The sequence below is a fragment of the Melanotaenia boesemani genome, chromosome 23 (genome assembly GCF_017639745.1).
Source record: "Melanotaenia boesemani isolate fMelBoe1 chromosome 23, fMelBoe1.pri, whole genome shotgun sequence".
NCBI classification, from domain to species: Eukaryota; Metazoa; Chordata; class Actinopteri; order Atheriniformes; family Melanotaeniidae; genus Melanotaenia; species Melanotaenia boesemani.
This window is the reverse complement of record NC_055704.1, coordinates 18,599,048-18,623,646: the sequence shown is the minus strand read 5'-3', so window position 1 is coordinate 18,623,646 and position 24,599 is coordinate 18,599,048. Positions and strand designations below refer to the sequence as shown.

At 40.6% G+C, this 24,599-nt stretch overlaps 1 protein-coding gene across 1 annotated transcript; it reads right to left on the bottom strand.

The window, feature by feature from the left end:
- Positions 1 to 3,997: 3,997 nt before the first annotated feature.
- cntn1b (contactin 1b) lies at positions 3,998 to 23,380 on the bottom strand. The gene is made up of 24 exons (XM_041977877.1): positions 23,285 to 23,380; positions 21,069 to 21,222; positions 20,942 to 20,977; positions 20,722 to 20,848; positions 20,451 to 20,632; positions 20,009 to 20,104; positions 19,678 to 19,890; positions 19,493 to 19,592; positions 18,941 to 19,125; positions 18,748 to 18,872; positions 18,500 to 18,617; positions 18,271 to 18,421; positions 17,706 to 17,833; positions 12,583 to 12,755; positions 12,350 to 12,473; positions 11,993 to 12,160; positions 11,640 to 11,789; positions 11,487 to 11,557; positions 11,130 to 11,382; positions 10,848 to 10,969; positions 5,534 to 5,723; positions 5,301 to 5,422; positions 5,032 to 5,188; positions 3,998 to 4,933 (listed from the first exon to the last, which is right to left on the bottom strand). The coding sequence occupies exons 2-24, from the start codon at positions 21,121 to 21,123 to the stop codon at positions 4,851 to 4,853; spliced, it is 3,129 nt and encodes a 1,042-aa protein (XP_041833811.1). The 5' UTR covers positions 21,124 to 21,222; positions 23,285 to 23,380; the 3' UTR covers positions 3,998 to 4,850.
- Positions 23,381 to 24,599: the final 1,219 nt, after the last annotated feature.

The window sequence follows — 24,599 nt, the reverse complement described above, 5'->3', positions numbered from 1 at the left end:
CCTTCGGAGCCCACCTCCCTGTCCAGCAGGACATCCCCTCCTTCAAAGTCTGTACCAGACCGTTGGAGGACGGGTGGAAAGGAACGGATCTGACACGATCAATGCCATTTAGCTTCATAAATGTCTCAAATTCAGCACTTGTGAAATATGTTCCGTCTGATACCAACATCTTGGGAAAACCAAACACACTGAAACTCCATAGCAGCCTCTCAATAGTAGCTTGTGATGTAGCTGATTTCACTGGGTAAATGTCCATTCACATGGAATGAGCATCCACTATGAGCAAAAACATTTCACCAAGGAAAGGCCCTGCATAGTCCCCGTGGATCCTGGACCACATGACTCTGGCCATTCTCAAGGGTGTAATAGTGCTGTGGGTGGCAACTTGTGGTATTTTTGACATTCTTTACATGACTGCTCTTCCCTTTCAATGTTCTCATCCATACCTGGCCGCCATACATATGACCTTGTCAGGCCCTATATCTTTGATATGCGCATATGTGTCTGTTGCTGAAGCTTCAGTATTTTGTCTCTGCCTTTGGTGGGGATGACTATTCTTTCTCCTCAGAGCACACATCCATCCCTTACACTAAGTTCCATCTTCCTCTGTTGATATGGCTTGAAACAGGCATCTGCCTGTGCAGGCCAGCCCTGGATTGTACTCATGGACTTGGGACAAGATAATACCCTTAGCTGTCCAGCGTTTGATTTGTGCAGTGCCAACTAGCGTGTCGTCCAGTACATCCATCATCAGTACTTGTGTGGTCATCTCCTTTTCACGCGCTGTTTCTGGCACAGGCAGCCCGCATTTGCATGGTGTTTGCCTGGCTTGTACACTATGTTGTACTCATAAGCGCTCAATGTCACAGCCCATCTTTGCACTTTCAGTGAGCTCATCTGAGGTATAGGCTTCCTTATGTTGAAAAAAGAAATCAATGGAAATCAGTTTTGGTTGCCAGGTTGGTCAGGAATTTGTTGTAATAGTTTAACAAACCCAAGTAAGCTTTGAGTTCTGTGACGTTTGTGGGAGCAGGAGCATTGATGATGGTTTTTCTTCTCCACTTGGTGAAACCCCTGCGCATCCACTCTGTGCTCCAAGTACTCTACTTCTTGTTGCAAGAAGGCACACTTATTTCTTTTCAGCTGTAGACCAGCCTCATCCAACCTGCCTCACACCTTGGCTAAGTTTTTCAGGTGGTCTGCCTCATCCTCCCCACTCATCAAAATGTCATCTAAATACACAGCCACCATAGGTATCCCCTTCAGAATGCCTTCCATGGTCCTCTGAAATATGGTTGGTGCAGAGGCTACTCCAAACGGCAGTCTGTTGTACGTGAACAGCCCTCTGTGTGTGTTCACTGTCACATACATTTTGGATTCCTCATCCAAGAGTATTTGCTGGTAAGCTTGACTCATTTCTTGTTTGGAGAACTGCTTGCCTCCTGAAAGAGCTGTGAACTGGTCCTCCACTTTAGGTATTGAATACTGTTCCAGGGAGGCCACTGTATTTACAGTAAACTTGTAGTCTCTGCAGTCTTACTGTCCCGTAGGCTTCAGAATGGGCGTGACAGGTGCCGCCCATTCTGCATATATTACTGACGAGATTATATTTTCTCCCAAAAGTTAATTAGCTGATTAGAGTGTGGCGCTGGGTGTCTTCAGTATTGAATCTTTCCACAATATTCTAATTTTCTGAGATATTGAATTTGGGATTTTCATTAACTGTCAGTTCTAATCATTAAAATTAAAAGAAACATTTGAAATATGTCAGTCTGTGAGGTCTGAATGTCTTTGATGAGCACGTGTGTGTTTAGATATATATATAATATATATATATATATATGTGTGTGTGTGTGTATAGATTTTAAGCTGTCAAATGAAATAAAATTTTTAGTCAGATTAATCACAGCTTACAAATTAATAATGTTTAATCACTACACTTATGTGACTATTCTTTAAATTTGCCTGTTTTTTATTGTATTGGTAAGATGATATATGAATTCTGAATTATGATCTAGAACAGGGCTACTCAATTCGGTCCTACGAGGGCCGCAATCCAGCAGGTTTTCCACGTATCCCTGCACCAACACACCTGAGTCAAATTAATGAGTTATTGAGGACCGAATTGAGTAGCCCTGATCTAGAACATGGTAGAGATTACGCAGAGTAACATAATAGAAGTACATTACAGGCTGCATTTACTGACCCTTGGACATCTGACATTTACCCAAGAAAAGGGCAGTAAACAATAAATATTGGTAGCATTGGCTCGTTTTGTTGATACAATACAGTAAAAATGGGCCAAATTCAGGCATAGTCACAAATGCTGATTTATCATGATTAATTTCTAAGCTGTGATTAATCTGATTAAAAAATTTTAATCATTTGACAGCCCTGTGTATGTATCTAATATGTTATGGCATTGTTATTGAAAATAACTTCTGCTTTTTTTTCAGCAGGTTTTTATGTTTGTGTATGTATAACAATGTGCAATGGCAATAACAATGTCATTATGACATTATTATTGCTATTAATTTGTGCTTATCCTTTTTTCTTTCAGCAGGTATCCCTGGCTTACCTTTTTATTTATATATGTATATTGTGTGTTATGACGTTATAACTTGTGCTTGTTTTTTTTTATTTTTTTTTTTTATTCCTCAACAGGTATCCCTGACTCGCCCTCATGGTGCTTTTTTATTTCTCTGTCCTGTCCTCTCCATCCCCAACCGGTCGAGGCAGATGGCCGCCCTCCCTGAGCCTGGTTCTGCTGGAGGTTTATTTTTCTTTCGAAAGAAAGTTTTGTTTCCTCTCCACTGTCGCCCACGTGCATGCTCAGGATGGGGGATTATATCGAAGATAAGATTCGATGCAATCCGTTGGTTTCTTTAGGTAGCCAATTATATTTACGAATTGGCTCATCTAAATTAAAAATTGGACTAAATAAAATATTTTATTACTAAGTTTAATGGTTGTCTCTGAAATTTTTATTGTTTATTCCTTTTTTGTTGTTAATATTATGATCCCCTGCCATTTACCTGATAGAATATGAAATAGACTCCACAACAACAAATTCCTTACTTATGCAGGTTTTTCGTTTCAATATGTGCGTGAGATTTTTATTAATGTGCACCTTTTTACACAAATTTGACTGAGAGGTGAATTAAAATAAATACTTAAATGCAGTTGGAACTTTCGTGCCAACGATATAAAGGAACACACATAAAGGAAGCAAAATCATCCAGATTTTCTGTCTGAAGAGATGGCAACTCTGAGACAGCAAGAAACCCCCCCCACACCATTACACAACCCCCAGTCTGAACCATAGATACAAGGCAGGATATATCTATGCTTTCATGTTGTTCGAGCCTACCATCTGAATGTGGTAGCTAAAATGGAGACTCATCAGACCAGAAAACATTTTTCCAATCATCTATTGTGTGGTTTTGGTAATTCTTAGCTGTTCTTAGCTGACAGGAGCAACACTTGATGTAGTCTTATGCTGCTGTAGTCCATCTGCTTCAAGGTTGGACATGATGTAATTTTAGAGATGGTATTCTGCAAACCTTGGTTGTAACCAGTGGTTATTTAAGTAACTATTGCCTTTCTATCATTTCCATCCAGTCTGCCCATTCTCCTTTGACATCAGCATTTTCTTCCAGACAACTGCCCCTCACCCTAGTTTCTCTTTTTCAGACCATTCTCTGCAAATTCTACAGATGGTTGCATGTGAAAATCCCACTAGATCAAGAGTTTCTGAAACAGACCAACCATTCCATCTCCTTTAAATTCATTTCTTTCCCATTCTGATGCCTGATTTAAACTTAAGCAGGTCATCTGGATCATGTCTACATACTTAAATACAAGTTGCTGCCATGTGATTGGCTGAGGAGCTATTTATGTACACAAGCAGTTTAAGAAGTGTACCTAGTAATGTGGCTGATGAGTATTGAATGAAATGAAAAACATAACAAGGATCAAGTATAAAATTTCATTTGAACATTTTTGTTTTATTTTGTTTAATGTTTTTTGTTTTCTGGATGACATATAATAAGTTAGTATGAGTGGTAGGTCTGTACATCAGTCCAGTCCTGGCCCCAAAGCGCATTAAACTGTAACCTTTTAAACGTCCAAACTTCAGGGAAATGTGTGAAGTGATATGGTTTTCATTTGTGAAACAAATATATAAATTATCTGATTGTAGATTATCATTCAAAAAACATACAGTACCCCTAAAAAAAGTCTCACAAACTTTTCACAACTGGGGGCCTAATTTGATTAGAAATAAGTAAAAAAACTAGACCCAAATCCCTTCAGACATTAATTGAAATGATTAGGAGAGATACATTTTACTAGTATAAAATTATGAGAAAATAATAATGGAACAGAAGAAGAAGTGGAGGGACAGGGTAGTTTTTCAGCAAAAAAAAAGGCTTTTCTAGATGCATTTAATTCTACCTAAACGGTGTATAATTAGAGAATTATGTTCCTTATTCATACCATCCAATCGTCTTCTGTCTTCATTCTCTTTGAGTTGTTGAAATCACCTGGATGTGACACATTTGGGAACTTCTGTTTCAGAATACAATCGATTCAAGATTCTTACTTTTCCCCTGCACATATTCTGCTGTCTTCTAAGACTGTAAAAAGTGAACTGGGTTACATCAAAGTTTCATTTTTTCAGAAACCATCTTTGAGTGTGCAGTAACATCAGAACTACAGTAATGATGCATATTGTGTATTTTAATCAGTGAGAATCCATGTGAAGACTGATCATGGGGGCTGTATCTTCCATTAAGTCCATGTATTTGCTTCCTAGAGTCTATTATATACACATGAACCTTGTGGCTGGCTTAAATTTCCACTTCCAAAATGCACAGCACAAGCAGCATCAAGGACACTAAGCTTAGAGTGGGTGTGATCAGGGATGCTTTACCTGAAAAAGAGGAAACAACATAACACAAATGGATATCAAAAGGTATTAAGTATATATATTAAATCTTTACTAAAATCACGAATTTCATCAAGCCTTACCCTGAATCCTTATCTTCCTGACTGGGCCATCTCCTCCTTCATAACGGCCACGTACCATCAGTTCATAGTCTCCAACCTGAGGCATGGGGAAGTCCATAAAGTGCCAGCCAGTGATGTAGACTTTCCCATAGATGTAGCCGGTCTTTCTGAACATGACCTGTCAAACAAAAACATGAAAGATTTGTAACCATATATGACAAACTTGAGAAATGAGTACTACTTTTCATTCAATTTTATGCAGTAAAGTATTACAGAGCTGGTACACCTACCTTGTAGTAGAGGGGAAAGGAAATATTGCCAAACCAATCGTACTCAATGTGATCCCACCACACATACAACCATTTTCCGGTCCAGCTGATGTAGCGCCACATCCTGGGAGGCTCTGGTGGTGCTGTAAAGAAATGCTCACTTCAGCATTCATTATTATTATTATTATTATTATTATTATTATTATTTTACATATGACCACATATTTCACTGTCTGTGTTTATTCTGATCTTACGTGGCCTCTTTGTGAACATCTCACAGTGTTCACCAGGGGGTCCAAGGCCTGCTCCATTGAAGGCACGGACCTCTATGAGGTAGTGTGAGTCTGGCAGCATGTTTTCCAGCCTAGTCTGATTGACTGTGGCTGGAACAAATATACGATTGGCTCCAGGCTCTGGGTCATCATATTTTCTCCAGTATTTGACCTAGTTTGCAAGACACAAGGTATTTTACATTAGTCAGTTTGGTTAATTTCTTGTTTCGGCTACAGAGTACATAACACAGGGCAGAAAGCATTTAAATAAATTACTGCAAGCTATTTACCAAGATTTGCTCTTTAAACTTTGTTGCTGTTTGCACCGTTATTTTACAAAGAAAAAACTGTTTTAAGCCACACTGGAGGAAGAACAGTCGCTGCACTAAAACCTTTTGTAGCTCTTCATGCTCTGTTCTTTGCTTTATTCATGTCAGTTTGTATCATTTTAATGGACTCACCATCAATTCTATAGAAATAAAATCAGAATTCTCGCAGGAATTGTCCTCCACTGTCAGGTATTAACAATACACGGTTATCAGACCTTTCCAAAAAATCCTAATTTACTTAAAAAGTAATAAAAAGCAATGTTTGTTTTCCATCTTTCTAAAGATATGCTCAGGCCATCTCAAAAAATGTTTTGACCCAGACGTCCGAGTCATGACATCTTTACATCTCCACTATGACCATGCCACATTTTAACCTTCAAAGCTCATATAAAAAAATACCCAGAAAACAGTGTATACCTCTTACATGTGAAAGGACATATAACCTTTATTTAACCAGGTAAAAAAATGTTTGAGAACTAGTTCTCATTTACAAACATGACCTGGCCAAGAGGCCCCAGCAGGAATAAATAACGTACATACATATAAACAGACAACTGTGCATACACAGGACCACAATACAACAATACAATACAAATAAAAAAAAACGCAGAGTGAGTACAAATATATAAAAATGAAAGGGGGAAAGGGAGTAGAACACAGTGTATAAGACGGATTTATGTGAGAGAAAAAGTAGTGGGTAAATGTTTGTATATAAGGGCGAGTCAGCATCGTCAGCAGGAACAAGTATCTACAATAATCTGTTGAAGTCTCTGTCTAAACAGAGAAACAGATATCAGAGCTGGAAGTTTGAGAGTGTTCTGCAGTGTATTCCAGTCATATGCAGCGGCAAAGTGGAAGGCGTTACGGCCAAAAACAGTGGCGGTTTTGGGAATGATGAGCTTAATAAATTCGGTTGACCTGGTGTGATAAGTGCTGCGAGCGAGGTGGAGAAGAGATGAGAGATAGAAAGGTGTCTTGTGTAAGATTGACTTGTAAATAAAAAGAAACCAATGATGGAGTCGCCGAGTGTGAAGGGAGGGCCAGCCCACCAATTTATAGAGATCACAGTGGTGGGTGTGGAAAGGGGCGTTTGTGGCAAAGCGTATGGCTGAGTGGTAGAGAGTGTCTAGTTTTTTAAGGGCTGAGCTTGGTGCCATTTTATAAATGATGTCGCCATAGTCAAAAATTGGGAGTAAAGTCAGTTTGACTAAAGTGCATTTGGTTGCGTGAGTGAAAGAGGCTTTATTACGGAAAAGAAACGCTAGTCTGGCTTTTATTTTGGCTTGGAGATTATTTATGTGGGTGACGAATGACAGAGATGAATCCAGCCAGATGCCCAGGTACTTATAGGAGTTGACATAATCCAAAGCCGTGCCGTCTAGGCAGGTGAGTATTGGTAGGGTGTCAGCGCCAGTTTTCCGACTAAAAAGGATGCACTTTGTTTTACTGGAGTTGAGGCGAAGGTGAAGGTTGTGGAAGGACTGCTCTACTGAAGTGAGGCTGAGTTGAAGAACAGCTGCAGCAGCTTGTGGGGAGGGGCCGACTGAATACAGAATGGTGTCATCGGCGTACAGGTGGATCCGAGAGCTGCCAGCAGCTTTATCTATGTCATTGATGTAAATGGAGAAAAGGGTGGGGCCCAAAATAGACCCTTGAGGCACACCTTTGGAAATAGTGAGTGGTTCTGACATGATATTTTCTGCTTTCACTAACTGGGCACGGTCAGAAAGGAAGCTGGAGAACCAGTCACAGCAGGAGATGGACAGACCAATACTGGAGAGCCTTTGTAGAAGGATCTTATGGTCAACTGAATCAAATGCCTTGGCAAGGTCAATAAAGGTGGCTAAGCAGACCTGCTTGGAGTCTAGTGCTGTGATGACATCATCCAGGACCTTCGCGGTGGCTGTTATACATCCATGGCCAGGCCGAAAGCCAGACTGCAGGTCAGATAGAATGTGGTTTGAGTCAAGGAAGCAGTTTAGTTGTTTGAGCACTAGCTTCTCCAAGACCTTGGCTAAACACGGAAGTATGGAGATGGGTCGGTAGCAGTTTGGATCCGTGCCGCAGCCACCTTTGAAGAGTGGAGAAACCATGGCTGATTTCCAGTCGGAGGGGAGGATGGAGTACTGTAAGGACCTATTAAACAGACTTGAGACAGGTGCTGCAATAATGTGAGCAGCTGCTTTCAGGAACATGGGATGAAGACCATCAAGGCCAGCAGATTTGTTTGGATCCAGCTTAGTGAGCTCATCCTGCACTTCTAAGATGGAGAAAGGTGAGAAGGAAAAAGGTGTGTTGTTCAATGGAGAAGGCTGAGAATCTAATGAGGCTGAGTCGACCTCACTTGCTGAAGCCAAATCTGGACCTGCGACAGGGGAAACTTGGGTCGCATTGACGAAGTGATGGTTGAGAAGTGAGGCCATGCGAGCCTTATCAGTAATAACAATGTCATTGAATATCATAGAGATTGGTAGCTGAGGGGAGGCAAGCTTATTCTCCATGATCTTGACGGTTTTCCAGAACTTCCTCGCATCAGAGCCACAGGTGGAAAATTTCTCCTTAAAATGGGAGATTTTAGCGTTCCTGATGGCCTGTGTTGTTTTGTTCCTGAGTTGCCGAAAGGCAAGCCAGTCCGCTGGGGATTGTGTGGAGCGGGCTTTCCGCCAAAGGGTGTTCTTATGATGGATAAGTTCAGCCAGATCATGGGAAAACCAGGGGCTATAACGATTCTTGATTCTGCATTTTCTCAAAGGAGCATGTTTATTGACAATTAGACTGAATGTATTTTTGAAAAAACACCATGCCTCATCCAGGGAGGGAGCAGAGCCAACTCTATCCCAGGTCACCGCCTCAACATCCTGAAGAAAGGCTTGCATGTTAAGATTCTTGAGAGAGCGCTTGGTTACAATGACTGGGGGTCTTTTGACTGAACAGCCAATGCGTACACAGGCAATAGCACAGTGATCGCTTATTTGGCTGAAAACACCAGACTGATAGTTAGATGGGGTGTTGGTGAGAATGAGGTCAATCAGCGTGGAAGATGAGGGAGATTTTAGATTTGGTCTGGTGGGCTCAGATATTAATTGAGTAAGATTTAGAGCATCAAATTGCTGCAAAACTGTGTCAGGAGGGTTAACCATATCCCAGTTTAGATCACCCAAAAGAACAAACTCAGAGGTTGTGAATGGTACAAGGAGCTGACTAATGGCTGAGAGTGCAGAAGCTGGTGCAGAAGGTGCTCTGTAGCAGACAGCAACAGTGAGAACAAAACTGGCTGAAAGTCTAAGCTTTAATATCAGCAACTCAAACTGTTTGGGGACAGACTTAGATAGAACAGAAGCACATTGCAAATGATCTTTAACATACATGGCTACACCACCGCCCCTAGTGGCTCTGTCTTTACGAAATACATTATAACCTGGTATAAATATGTCCTGATCAGTGACACTTTTTTTTAACCAGGACTCGGAAACAGCTAAAACATCAGGATTAGCAGTATGTAACAGTGTTTTTAAAAGATCAAAATGCTTTGGATTTAGCAGGCTGCAGATATTTACATGTAAAAACCCCAGGGATTTGCGGTTACAGAAGTCTCTGAATAACAGTTGTGAAGTAGCAGTAGGATTATCTATACCAGGACCAGGATTTGGGTGAACATTCCCAGAGATAAAAAGCATGAGAATAATTAACAAGCGCCAGATGGCAGCACCGAGGGAAAGTCGTTGTTTAACCTTTACTGAAGGCATAACCGCGAACAGAGAGTTAGAGTCAGAGAGCTGCTGCAGCAACATGGATGAAAAGGTCGGAATAAGATAAAATACCTGAGTGGTAGGAAGTCCGAGAGATATCGTAGTCCAGAAGGATGAGACATCTGTAGGCTGTAGGGTAAAGTCCATTGTACTCCCATAGCGCAGCACTATAGCAGGTCCAGGTGGGGGCTTGCAGGCAGGTCTGACAGCCTCTGGCTGTGTGTGCAGGACAAATCCGAGTAGCATAGTCCAGAAGGACAATGTAGTTAGTACGGAGAAACGCATGTTACAACGAGTAAAAGCACACAGACTCGAGACAGAACGTGCGCAACCAGGAAACTCCGGCGCCGCGGCCAGTCCGAGCTGTGGAGGTCTTTAAGCCGCTGATTGTGTTTGTAAACACACAGCGACGCGACCAGATCCACAGAGATCCACAGAGGAAAAAAAAATAGTCCCACTGGATGGTCAGCCAGCGACTAACCATAAAAGCCACCAAAATGTCAAACAGTAATCCAATTGGCCAGATGGACGCAGCCAGCGCCGCAAAACCTCGTCCGCTGAAGCCAGTAGGAAGCGCAGCACGGCCCGCCGCACAACAAGCCGGACCGCAAACCACGATGCTAACCACAGAAGCAGCCAGTCACCGGGCTCGGAAAAGCCGTGCTTTACAGGTAGCCAAGGGATCCAACGCTGAACCAGCCACGACAAGCCGTGAGACTACAACGTCGCCGGGAGCAGCGGTTGCGCCGTTAGCCGAGTCAGCTAGCTGAGGATTAACCCAGGTACAGCAACACCTGAGCGGCAAGCCTTGCAGACAAAAGACCAGATCAACCCTCGGGGATACGATCAGGTAACTTCCAGAAAAGTGTTGCCATTCAAGACTGCAATTAAAAGTGCTTACAAAGCTTAAAGAATATCAATATAGACAGACTCAGACACGGACAGATAGATGAGACATCCTGCCGGCAGCCATCTTGGGTGTGGTGGAACGGGAGACTCATCTTTCAGATGTTCAGTCAATATCATTATTCAGACATATCATTATTATTATTATTACTTCCATTATAAGACTGAACTATTACTACTACTAAGACTAACTATTATTACAAAGAGCTCATGGATAGCAGAGCCTGTGTTTTTAGGATTAAATAGAATTGTTGATACAGTATAATTAAAACTGAGCAACACATTTTAGTAGTCTTGTCAGTAGCTCTGTACCTGGTATCCTTCGATGTACTGCTGTAGACCTGTTCCGGTGTCAACCACTGGTAGCCACCAAACCAGGGCTTCAGTGGAGGACACTGGCCTGGCATAGACATCCGTTGGAGATTCTGTTGGCACTGTATAAATACAAGAAGAAATAAAAGGAAAAGGTTTGTCTATTGCATTGCTGAATCAAATGTTTTCATCCACTGAACAGAAAGATTTATGTCAGATAGCTTGAAAATACATCCAATTTTAACACATATTAAAACAATAAATACAAAACAGAATCCTCACCATCTCTTGGATAGTAGATGACTTTGGTGAGGCTGTATGGCCCATCTCCTTTCACATTAAATGACTTGATTTTCACCTGAAACTCTCGCACCTGGAAGTCCTCTTCAGTGGGAATGAAGTAGGAATCCCTGTGAACATACCGTCTCGTCTCGGGATCTGAGATGGTCTCGTACCACCAGTCGTAAGCATCATGAGGCTTGAAGGCTACAATGTAGCCAAATTTTTTGCCATAGAAAAACCATGGCTGCACAGGCTAGGGACCAGAAGTGGAAAGAGGTACGTGTAAAATAAAATAAGGGCTGGGTAAAAATAAATAGATCTAACTTTCTAAAGAAAGATTCAAACTGTGGCACCTACCATCCATGTGATGACAATCTCGCCATTTCGACCTCCATATCCTGCCACATCAGTGGGGGAAACCACTGGAGCTGCAGGGGAAATAGTTTATCATTATTCTTTATAACATCTGCAAGATGATAGAAGGATGAAATAACTTCTCAATGTCCTTACGAGCATCCCAGGTTTTGATCTTGAGGGAAGGGATACTGGCCTCTCCTGATCCATACTCATTGATAGCAATGATCCTGAACTGATACTCCATCCAAGGGTACAAGTCTGTTACCTCTGCTCTCTCCATGCTTCCATCAAGATTAGTTGGAGCTGAGAAACACAGAGAAAGTTGCAGAATCTTCTATTTAATTTAAACTGTATTTAATTTTAATTCTCTCTGTAATTACAGATATAAAAAAAAGACAAATCCAAAATCTCATTGAATATACAAATTTGCTTCAGAGACGAAAAGGCTCTTATTTATCATTTATATGGCTCAAGATCCCCCTCTGCTGGCAAGAATCAGTACTCACATGTGCTGGCATCCCTCCAGTCATCTTCATAGAGAGCCCAGAAGTGTCTGGTCTGAATGGTGTAGGAGAGAATGGGGCTGTTATGTTCAGCTCCTTTGGTCCACAACAGCTTCACCCATGTATCACCGATCTCCTCCACTCGGATCACACCAGGAGGCCCGGGAACACCTAAAGTTTGATGATAAGCAGGTGAATGAAAGGTTGTAATCGTGAAGTAAACTGGTACTGATCACTTTTATTTTCCCTTTTCAGGCTCTTTTTAAATGAATGAGAACCAAAGTGAAATAAATAAAAAGAAAAAACAATAATAAAAAGAACAAAAACTTGATTTGTTTGACATAATATGACTGGACTGACCTACAACTTTAAGGTCAGCGTAAGCAGTGTCGTTGTCCACCACAGTTTGAGCCGTGCAGGTGTAGCGACCTTCATGCCAAATCTGGGCATTCTTTATTCTCAGATCACCAACTCCATCTTCACCCTAATCAGATAGAAATGCAGGGAAGGGAGAAGGCAATCTGTTACAACATTCACAGGAAGTATATTTAGATATATGTTGAGGCTTGAAAATGAGTAAAATATCACTTTACCAGAACACGCTCGTAGTGTTGCCATTCAGAGTCAAAGTCAATAACTCGGAAGTCAATCGCCCAAATGAATGTGATGTCCAGCATAGGGTCATATGATGCAGCACACCTGAGAATCACCTCGTCACCAACTTTAACCTCAGAGTCTTCGGGTGCTACTGTAAGGATGGTAGCCTCTAGCAAAAACATCAGGAAATTAGAGTCAAATATTTTCATCATCACTACTCCTCCTATGCCATTAATCAGACTATTAAAGATATTAAAGCAACTCTACATAACTTTGACCTTAAACCGCCATGCTTCTGACTCACTTTGATGGCACACTGACATTCATTTTGCACATTCATGGAGCCATTGTTGCCCTGCAGTATCCTGAGGCTGAGAAAGCGCAAACTTTTTGTGATGCTATTTTCAGTTTAACCTTTGGACTTTGGACAACAGAAACAGAATAACATGTGACTGAAAGCAAATGTATTGGAAATCTGGCTGAATTATGATGCAGCATGTGAACACAATCAGAGGAAAAAGAAACTTTCCATTGGGAACACTTGGCAACAAACCAGTTTCCATGCTGTGCTACTGCTAGCTTGCTTGAATGCTAACAGGTACTTTCTACCTGAACAAGTTAGCACAGTGGGTATATTATACAAGTTTGCATTAACCACCATAAAAGATTACAGAACAGTTTTACTCTTTACATAGTTTAACAAAGTCTACTCATGGCAGAAAAGCTTCTACACAACCTCCTTTTCCACTAATAATCACTTCCTGTGCAGTGATGCTACTGCAAGCGAAAAATGATTCTATGCAATCAAGTCACTGGTTGAGACACTTTACACACTTCAACACCATTAACAGTTCAGATGCTACTGACATTTCAGGCATGCATTTAAGTATGGCGGCATTATCATGCCAAAATCCCGCGAGAGTAAACGAGATCCCGCGCGAGAGGAATTGAGATCCGCGCGCGAGTTCCACGGGGCGTTGTGGAGATACGCGCGCGAATGAAGCAGTCCGAGCGCGCGTGCGCGCGCGATTTCTCCGCGCGCGCGGGCAGTATCTCCCCTCGCCTGAGTTTGCTTGCTTGCAGGGAATATCGGAGCCCTCGCGCGGACAATGTCTGCTCGCTGGCTCGTGGTGCTCACTCGCGGTAAAGTTTATTGGCAGTAGGTGGGCAGGGCCAGCAGGTTTTCTGTCATTACACACGATTGGCTACAGTCCCTGTCCTCTGTGATTGGCTGACTCACTTGGAAAAGAGGAAGACGAGGAAGCGGGAGTCGTCTCGGTGTCTCGGCCACATGGCAGATCATCGGGAGGTAAGTTATGCTGCATATTTTGCAACACTAATATTATTTTTGAAAAAGCTTATCATTTCTATAGCTCTTTATTTCGTTAAAATATACGAGGAACTTAATTTACATGGCGGCTGCTTTCTGCCAACAGCTTATAGTTGTAAAGTTGATGTAAGCTAATGCTAGCTGCCTTACCAGTCCTTGATTTGGTTTCGTCTGTTTGGTAGGAACAGTTGCAAGTCGCTGCCAAGCGGATTGTAGAATTACTTAAAACTGCCCTGGCTAACGAAGCAGACCCATCGTCACAAAATCGTAAGTGTATTGTCAATATTGTGTAAGATTATTTAGTAATGTCAGTCCATAAAGATTCCGTTTCATTGTTTTTAATGGTTTCACATTAAGCAGTCACTAATGCCTACTATCAGCCTGAAGAGCATCTCAAAAATAAAAGATCTGATGTCTCAGCAAAATCAGGAAAAAGTAGCCAATGCATTCATTTCCATGCTTCATTATTACAACAGTTTCTTTACTGGCTTCCCTAAAAAAAAAAGAAAAAACAGACAGCTGCAACTCATTCAGAATTCTGCTGCCGGACTTCTCACAAGGCCCAGAAGCCAGTTCTGAGGTCTGTCGCAGTCTGTCAGCGGATAGACTTTAAAGTTCTGTTGCTGGCCTATAAAGCACTGAAGGATTTAAGCTCTAAATACATCAATGACCTCCTGATCCAGTAGGAACCCACTAGACTCCATAGGTCATCTGGATCTGGTCTTTTCTTTTATCAGTTCCTGGAGTCAGAAACAGACATGAAATTGCGTTCAGCTTCTATGCCCCAAAGATCTGGAACTTTAGGGCTGGGTTTAAAAAATCAATCAATCAATTTAAGAATAAAAAAAAAAAAATCAATCGATTCTGAAAATACCAAAATTGATTTTATTTTTTTTTTTAAAGAAAGAGCATTCTTTTATTTGGCCATTCTTTTACTGTAGTGTTTCTGTTAACACTGTATTCTGTTTAACATGTGACGTTGATTATTTTCACAAATAAATGTTATGTATGTGACATGCCAGTGCTTCTGTACATGTTTTAATGGAAACCTGACTTACACACTGTTGAAAGGTTGCTTCAGCGTTTCATAAAAATTGCTATCTTCAAATGTCTAATATTCCAAGAAATATTGATGTGAAATGATTATCTGAAGATGAATTGATATTGAATCGAATCGAAATTAATCTAAGTCAAATAAATTTTTGCTCTTGTGAATCAAATTGATTCAGGAAATTTGGAGTGATCCCAGAAAGCCTCAGATCAGCTAAAACACTATTTAAATCCAGGTTATAGACTGCCTGTTCTAAGCTGCATTTACATAGATTTCATGTACTTGTTAAGATTTTAAATCATGCATTTTATTCTTTTACTTTTCATCATCCACTCCGCACAGAAGGAAACCGGAGTCCAGAGCAGATGTGGCAGATTGGACTGATGAACACAAATGTTGTTCAGCCTGACATACCAGAGGTATTGCTTAAACCTTTCACTACATGATAAGTTTGCTTGTGATTGTCTTTTAAGGTAGTTTAAAAAAAACAAACATATACTGTTATTTGACTGAAATGTATTTATAAAGCACTTTTCATGCATACATAGCAAAAAGTGCTTTACATATTAAATTCAACAATGTTTTAATTAATTAAAAAATCTCTCACACAGTTATAAAAAAATAGTTGTGTATGTGTGAGTATCTTTTGGCTGTACAGGGGCAATTAAAGTACTGTTACCTTTACACTATAGAGGCTTTGCACTGAGAATGGAAAAAGAAAATAAATTTTTCTTTTATACAGTGGTAGGATATTAAAATTATTTAAACATTATAAAAAAAACACTTCACTTTTTTGGCTTTCTAATTTCCAGTATTAAAACATGAATGTATTGTACTTCATATGTGCATGTTGCAGTCTATTTGCGCCTACACTGAGAGAGAATGGAAATTAAAAATAAACAACTCCTTGTTTAGGAGCCCGATGTTGACTGGGAAATGGCGGCAGACTACAATGGAGAAGATGAGGATGCAGGAATAGTTGTCCCTGAATTTGAGTGCCCTTTGACTCCAGAAGACCTGTCTGAAATTCAATCATTACTTGAGGAAACTGATCCAGAAACTCCAGTCAGGGAACTTTACCTTCTTTGTCGTGAGTATGTAGCTGCAAGATGTAGCTCTTAACAAGTCGACATGGAGGCAGTCAGCCTGTGACCTTGTTAAGGCATTATGGAAGTCTGTTTCTTTCTCTTAAAACTGCACAGAGGAACTGGTTTGCTAATTTGAAAGATATTCACACAACTGTATGTGAAAGGTAAATATGGCATTCAAGACTGATATTCTTGTTTGTTTTAAATCAGTTTGATTGTAATTCTTTCATGCTTTTTATGCTTGATGTTTTTTGTAAAGCACTTTCAATTGCTTAAACTGTGTGATTTGTAAGTAAATACTGGATTAAAATGAAACAGCTTAATACATCTTTGTTCAACTGCAATATTTAAATTTACATTTTTTTAACGTGGCATCAAAATCAGGTTTTAAAAGAATTAAGAACTTGGACATCTGTGGTCCTCCTTCATCTCTACTGCTGGTAACTGACTGCAGGTAATGTTGGAGTGGCTGATTTGTCTCAGCCATCAGTTTTTTCTTCCCAGTACAATGGCCAAACGCAGTATATGGGCTGTAGCTAATCAAAAGTAGACATGGAGGAAGCCAGTTTGTGGCAATGGAGCATTGTGGAGGTTCCTGTTGCTGCAAAAGCAGTAAAGTAAAAATATTCCATCACACTGATCATCAAATTAAAAATATTTATTACAAAGGGAAATTTAACAATAATGAGTGTAACACCACTTTTTTGTATACAAAAGATCTAAATTGGGCCATATTATGAATTAACTGCATTAGAAGCAAGGCCAAAGAGAAGACAGTTGAGTAAGAAATTGTTCAAAAACATAAAAACAAATGTACACACAATTCTTGTAACTTTCATTAACCTGCTACTGTATTGGACTTGTTAAACAATGATCAAACTGGGTGGTTTTTAAACTTTTAAACTTTAATGACGTTTTCCTTGTGGCATCTCCAACAAGTTATGAAAATGTCATCAAGACCTATCCATAACTCTTTGAGTCATGTTGCTTATTAACAAACGAAAACAAAGGTTGGGTAAAACTTCCTTCATGGAGAAAATAAATAACAAGGGGCGCATTGGAAGCCGCTGGTTTCTGGGCAGCAGCTTCTCTTTTTAAGTGAGAGCCAATCACAGAGGACGGGGACTGTAGCCAATCGTGTGTAATGACAGAAAACCCGCGGGCCCCGCCCACTTACTGCCAATAAACTTTACCGCGAGTGAGCAGCATGAGCCAGCGAGCAGACATTCTCCGCGCGAGGGCTCCGATATTCCCTGCAAGCAAGCAAACTCAGGCGAGGGGAGATACTGCCCGCGCGCGCGGAGAAATCGCGCGCGCACGCGCGCTCGGACTGCTTCATTCACGCGCGTATCTCCACAACGCCCCGTGGAACTCGCGCGCGGATCTCAATTCCTCTCGCGCGGGATCTCGTTTACTCTCGCGGGATTTTGGCATGATAATGCCGCCATATTTAAGGCCATAGATTCTAGGTCAAGCAAACCACAACAAGGTTTAGGATCAATAAATCAGGCAGACTAGAATGAGCTAAATGGTGAAGGGATAACAAGTTTGTCCATTTCACAAAAAAAGGTAGAAAAGAAAGAAATAGTATCCCCATTTCTCTCTCCTCTTACTGTCTCTACATACACCCACAGATGTACCCACACTGACCTGTGATGGTGAGAGACCCAGAGCTGTTAGCCTTTCCTCTGTCATTCTCAGCAAAGCAGGTGTAAAAACCTTCATCGTTTTTGGTGGCATTGCGGATTTCCAGACTCCCATCAAACATGATGGAAATACTAAAAATTGACAGAATTAATCTGGATAAGTTGCCCTGACATAAACGGACATATCAAAGCATGGGTGCCCAAGTCCAGTCCTCGAGCTCTATTATCCTGCAACTTTTAGATGCAGCCCTTCTCCAACACACCTGAATCATATAAATGGCCTGGTACCAGGCCTCTGCAGAGTTGAATGACATGCATGAGATGATTCAGCCAATTGATGCAGGTGAGTTGGGGAAAGGATGCATCTAAAAGTTGTAGGATAGTAGCTCTCGAGGACTGGACTTGAGTACCCCTGTATCAAAGTCTTTGTAGAGCTACACTAATTTAAAGTCATATTTGTGTTTTTCATGGTTTAAACTTAAACAATACTACAATGAGGCAATCAAATAATGTGCAGTTGTTTTATATCGGGGTCATTCGCTGTTGATTTGTAATTGAATTAAACTGACCGTGAATTGTTGAAGAGGAGCTCTTTGCCCTTTGTCCAAGTGAATCGAGGTCTTGGAGCTGCTCTTGGTTTACACTCGATCACCACTCGTCCATCTTTAGCTCCAAGAAGCTGCTTCTTCACAGGGTTGAGCTCGAACATCGGAGCACAAGCTGGAGGAAAAATGTAAGTATGGTTTTATATTTTAAAAACCTGGTTTACAAAACTTTCAGCATTTAGGAAGAGCTCACCGATGACTCGCAGCTCTGCGTTGGCGTATTTGATGCCCCAGTAGTTCTCAGCAATACACTGGTACATCCCGGAGTCATCAAAAGTCAGACTGGAAAACTTCAGCTCACCTTTCCCATACTAGAGAACATGCAGAGAAATCTAAATATAAATTGGTAGAGAACCTGTACACACACAACTACAGCTTAAATGATGCCGTAAATCCCTAATATCTTTACCTAAAGATGACAAAATTTGAATTTTTTTTTACCATATATCCATCTTTATACCAGCGAATGAAAGGAAAAGGTTTCCCTGATGCCACACAGCGCATTGTGTGCTCTGAGCCAATGTCCATCTGAGTGTTGTTAATGGTCTCTGCCCACTCTGGTGCAGCTGAAAGTACAGAATAATCATTACTGTGTCAAATCTTAAGGAGTACACACACCATTAATCTCACCTACATTCCACATAGAGCCAGGCCTTATGCCAGTCCTTTCCTTTAGTGTTGATGGCTTCACAATCGTACGCTCCCACATCTTCATACTGAATATTGTAGAGATGAAGCACAGCTCCCGATTCACTGATTTCATGGTTTGCCGGGAGGTCTGTTGCATCCACCTTCCTCCATACAATATGTGGGACGGGACTAGGCAGACAACAACAGTTCATTGTTATATTAAACTTATAACTCCCATATTAACAACATATTGTTCACTTTTTTTTGACAAGCTTGGCCAACAAGTAAATACAGCCACAAGAGTGGAAAAAACTCACTACTATTGAACTGGTGTCATCCAGAATTGTATAACTGTATCATCCTGCTAAAATCTTTGCCATATTTCTGTGCAAAATTTCCCCATTTGCAAGATATATTAGGTTTTCTTATAATGTACAGCATGTTTTAAATTCTTCCACTACATTTCAGTGGGTTAGCTGCATGGATTAGCTTTTGTTTACTACCTTGATGAATTCATGCCATGTAAACTCATACACGTGAATTCATTAAAACTTACTTTCCTAGAGCAAAGCATTCCAAGGTAATGTTGGAGGCCAGCATGGCAGTGGTGTCTGGAAACTTCACCCTGATATCTGCTGGATATTTTCTCTCCTCACCTGAGAAAATTTAAAACGTTAAAAAAATGTAATCATATAGAAACTGAAAAAGATTTAGACATTTTTAACCTAACAAATGACTAACCATCATCAGAGGGTAAGGGGATGAGAGGGATGAACTTGGAGTAAACACTCTTCCCGAGGATGGGACTAGATACAAAGCAGGAATAATTTCCCGCATCTTGAGCTTCCACCTTGGAGATGTATAGGTTCCCCGTCCTCTGTGAGACAAACCGACGACGGTCTGTGTGCAGGAAAACTGGGAACTCATTGTAAATCCAGCGGTAAGTCACTTCCTCTGGAAAAGAGAAAAAAATTAATTCTTTTTTCATAATACATCATACTTAAGTGCTTAATATGAAAGATAAAAAAATCTATTTCCAAGGACGAATGAAGAAATTAAAATCTGTGCAGACCTGGCCAAGCTTTTGGAGGGACACACAGCAGAACCGCTCCCTGTCCTTCTTTTACTTGCACCGGGTCTCTCTCTTCATCAGGAAACTCTTCTAGAACTACATGGTAAAGAATATATACAAATATTCATAAATGTAAAACAAGACTGATTGTAGAAGAAAACAACTGAAGTCTTAACTTGAGCCACATTCAGCACTGATAACTTGGAAGTTCTTGTCTCTTAGTACTATTTGATCTACTTTATTTTATATCTTTGATCATCTTACTCTGAAGCACTTTGTGATTCTTTCTGTGAAAATTGGTATAGAAATTAACTTTATTAACACTGATCTCATTATATCCTGCTATGGTAAACCTTGGAGTTGAAAGCGGGTCTACTTCTTTTCAGCAGAACTTGATCTTTTGAACAGTCATGATCTTTCATCCTGTGTGTGAGGTGCTTACATCCAAACTTGACCCTGGCCTCTTTGCTGATGACGGTCCCATAGATATTCTTGGCCACACATATATATGTCCCAGCGTGTTTCTTCTGAATAGGATTAGTGATAACCAGGTTCCCTCCGACCAGACTATAGTGCTCATCTGGCTGCTCCATGAGCTTGATTTCCCAGTTATCACGGCGCCACCTAGAATACAGATACAGCAACTGTGACATGAAATCTGTACATACCACATGGATACAATTAATTTTACTGTTTGGGATTATTTCCCTAACCTGTATGTAGCTGGTGGGTTTGCACGTGCCCTGCAATTCATAGAGATTCTCTTATCAGGTGAATCTTCTGTGTAGACGACATCCACAGGCTCCTCCTCAAATATGGGGCCATAACCAGTAGCATCCTCTGAGAAATATGAACAGTAGTTAGTTAGCCTATGCATTGAAATCATGCAGAATGTGCCTGGTTGTTCTTTAATTTCCAAAATAACAAACTCACCTCCAAAAATTCTGGGCTCACCAAACAGGACTGCCACTGGAAAAGAAAAACATTATCTTCATGGTGTGCTAAGAAAAATAGCAATACCTTATCATCACTTTGTGAAAAGCTGGCAGATTGTTCTTACCTGTGAAGGAGACAGAGGAGGATATGGCCAGCAGCAATAAAGCAGTGGAAGCCATGACAGTCAGCAGACTGACTTACTATGGCCACACGGATTAGATGGATGGAAGGAGGGGCACAAAAAAGAAGTCGATGGACAGGGCATGAACTGGAGAGGGCTGAGAGAGACAAAAAGGAAAAATGTTTGTGTTTGGTTTGAAACAGTAATTTATTATTCCCATGGAAATAATCTTGTCTTGTTATAGTTACAGTTACAGTTAACAGTTTAATCAGCAGACATATGTAAACCCAGACAAGTACGAGCAGGCTGATGTCAACAAAATGGATGTGCTCTATAAATAAAGTGGATTGGATTGGGATTGGATTGGATGTGATCTGCATGACTTTCCAGAGCAGAAACAGTGTGCAGTGAGGTAGCTGGGGTGCTTCCTCTGCATGTAAATGATTCAGGATGTTAGTGACTCAGCAGAAAAAGTGTGCACCAAGCCCTTGCACATTCAGAAGAACACACAGGTACAGAGGGATATACGAAGGCCTGTACTGCTACTCAAACCCCCAAACCCCCGAGCTGTCTATATGCACAATACATACAATATCTTTGTAGTTACTTGCTGTCTCCTGCTGTGCTGTCACACAGGTTTACACTTCTCCTCTGCAGGATGAGAAAGCAGAGCTGCTGCATACAACAGCAGTGGGGAAAGTCTCAGCCACACAAAATGTGATGAGGAAAACAGTCAGACAGCAGGCTTGAGTGGAAGTTAGAGAGCAACACGAATAGAAATATATAAACAGATGGGTGGGGCAAGATGGGGGATGGTGGATCATAAAAGTCTCATACTGCCACATAAGCACAATATACAATATTACAATTACATTTCCAATATTGAAACAAATTAATATTTGTGCATTAATGTGCTTTTTATTTTTTCCATTAGTCTTTTGAGCATAAAACTTAACTTGTAACTAGTCAAAAGGGTTATCAGATAGCTATAGTAATGGAAAAAGTAGAATTTTTCTTTCTGATATCAAGCAGAGAAGAAGAGCCTGATTTATTCTAATTTCCCCTAACCCTAACCCTAAACCTGTTCAGATAAACACTAAAAATTAAACTGCTTTGCTAAATAGCCTAATGTTGGCTCTTTAAAGATAATGTTCCTCAGTCCAGACAAGCAACCAGACTGAGGAACAGGAAGCAAAATTAGTGTAGAGCTCATCCACATGCAGAGACTGCAGGACTGTCTCCTCATGGGCAATCCTGATGACTCAACATCACTACAGCATGCAGCAGCTGGCTGCATACGTTGAGCCACTGCAAAACGATACAGCATTTTGTCTAGCTCCAAGATGGAGCAAAACCAGAAAGAAGCAAAACTTCCTCTAATCAGATCTTCACAGGTACATTAAATTCAAACGATGCAAGCTTTCACTGCACACTCACATACACATACACAACCATATGCATTTATATACAGTTGCAGCATTCTGTCTTGTTACTAACAATTCATGTGAGATTGTTTTCATGTGTTTCCCTGACAATAATCCCATCACAGATCCTCTTTGGACAGCCCAGGGAAATTTAGGTCAGCCTTGTATAAGCCTGGTGTCTGAGTGACTGGCTGAATAACCATGTTTGCTGTTTTGAGGCACTTTTGAGGCAAAAAAAAAACGAGGGGGAGGGGACATTAATTCCAAAGTCCTATTTTCTTTTCATCATCTTCTTCTTCTTTTTAAACTGAGTGTAGAACAAATCATTTCTAACAAAAACCATGTTACTGACAAACATGTTACTATATTGTCCAGGTATTCCTTCATCGGATGCCATGATGCATCCAGCAGCAACCTGCGCCCTTGACGCATACAGTAGGATATCACCTTGTATCTCCTCCCTGCGGTCACTTTCTTGTTGTAGCTTGTCTTAAACAATTGGGCTCACACAGAAAGCGAGCGGCTATACCTGCCCCCCCCCCTGTTTTGTTTTTTTTTTCTCTCCTCTTACGCAGCCCAGACTCTGTTGTCCTTATTAAAAGTAGCTGCGCAGCCCCCTTACATCACTTCACCCCAATGACGACTGAGCGGCACCGGTAATTCGCTGCTCTGCATTGCGGTACTCCAGTGCCGGGCCACTTCAGCACCACAGCGCCCCAAAAAAAAACAATCCAAGATTTAGCATCGCAGCCTTGGATGCGAGAGCACGCACCTCTCGTGCGGTGTGGTTCTTACCTCTATGACGGGATGGAAATACGTTCAGTACACCGTCCTCGCGACACACCTGGACCCGAACCGCATCACCCAGTACAGCCCACCCGCCGGAGCGTCCCGTCCGAGATGAACTTTTTCTATTGGATGAAAGAGGGTGAGGCTTACGTCACGAGCCATGGCGAGGATGGGGCAGTGATTGGTCCACGACGTAAGTGTGAGGGATGTGGGCATCATGCTGCTGAGCATCCCAGATAAAGGAAGCATTAAAGGCATCATGGAAAAGGAATTTTGTTAAATTGCTTACAATTAGTAATACTGAATTAATTTAATACTTAAAGAAAAAAGAACAAGTAACTTAGTCTACAGTGATATAGGCTTTCTAAAATACTTAAAACAGACTTAAGATTTAAAAGTAAATATTAAAACATGCAACCAGAATAATAATGAAATAAATTATTTAAATTAAAATAGAAAAATGTAAAATATCCCCATATTTCATGCAACCATGTGCTGTGCATCATAAATGACCTTCACCATAATCTATTATTAATAGCAGACTCTAGACTCCATTGCCTATAATCTTTTATATCTCTTTTTTTTTTTTACCCCCCTTAAGTGGATTCCTGTATATTAAAACAATTAGCTGGATTAGAAATCAGCATTTCCCACATGTTGCTTGAGCATGCCAAACATAACCTTTCATTTGGATCTGTAATGACCATCTCAGTTGATCATAAACAAGAACCACAAAAAAAAAAGCTCTACAGAAAAATTCTTCCAGTGTATATATTATCTAAACAACACACAAGCAGTACATGTATATTAATCTTGCAGAGGATTAACTTTTGAAGGTTTACTGGCTTAAGAAAACAATAATTATACACTAGGTGGAGCCAAAAACACACTCTTTGTCACACTGCATTTAAGAAAAAACCATGAGTGACTTGAAATCCTGAAACCAACATTTATTTTATTTTTTAAACTTCATTTAAAATACAAAATATTTTGCAATATTATAGAGTAAACCATTTTGACAGCCTTTCATGCTTCTTGTGTAGCTTCAACATTAACCAGAGTGTCATATTATACTATATACTGTATATCCTACCGTACTGTATGTTCACCAGCAACTAGAATATGTTTCCAAGATATACACTCCAATTTGCCAGTCCACATAAATGTCCATGCTGGCCATCCTATGCTCCAAATGACTTTTTGATTTTTTGTTTATTTATTCTATTTTTTTGAGTGCACACTTTTGAAATTATGCCATTTTAATTGGATGCCTACTTTAGGACAGCATCATGTCAGGTGTCCTAAATCAGACGCGTGGATT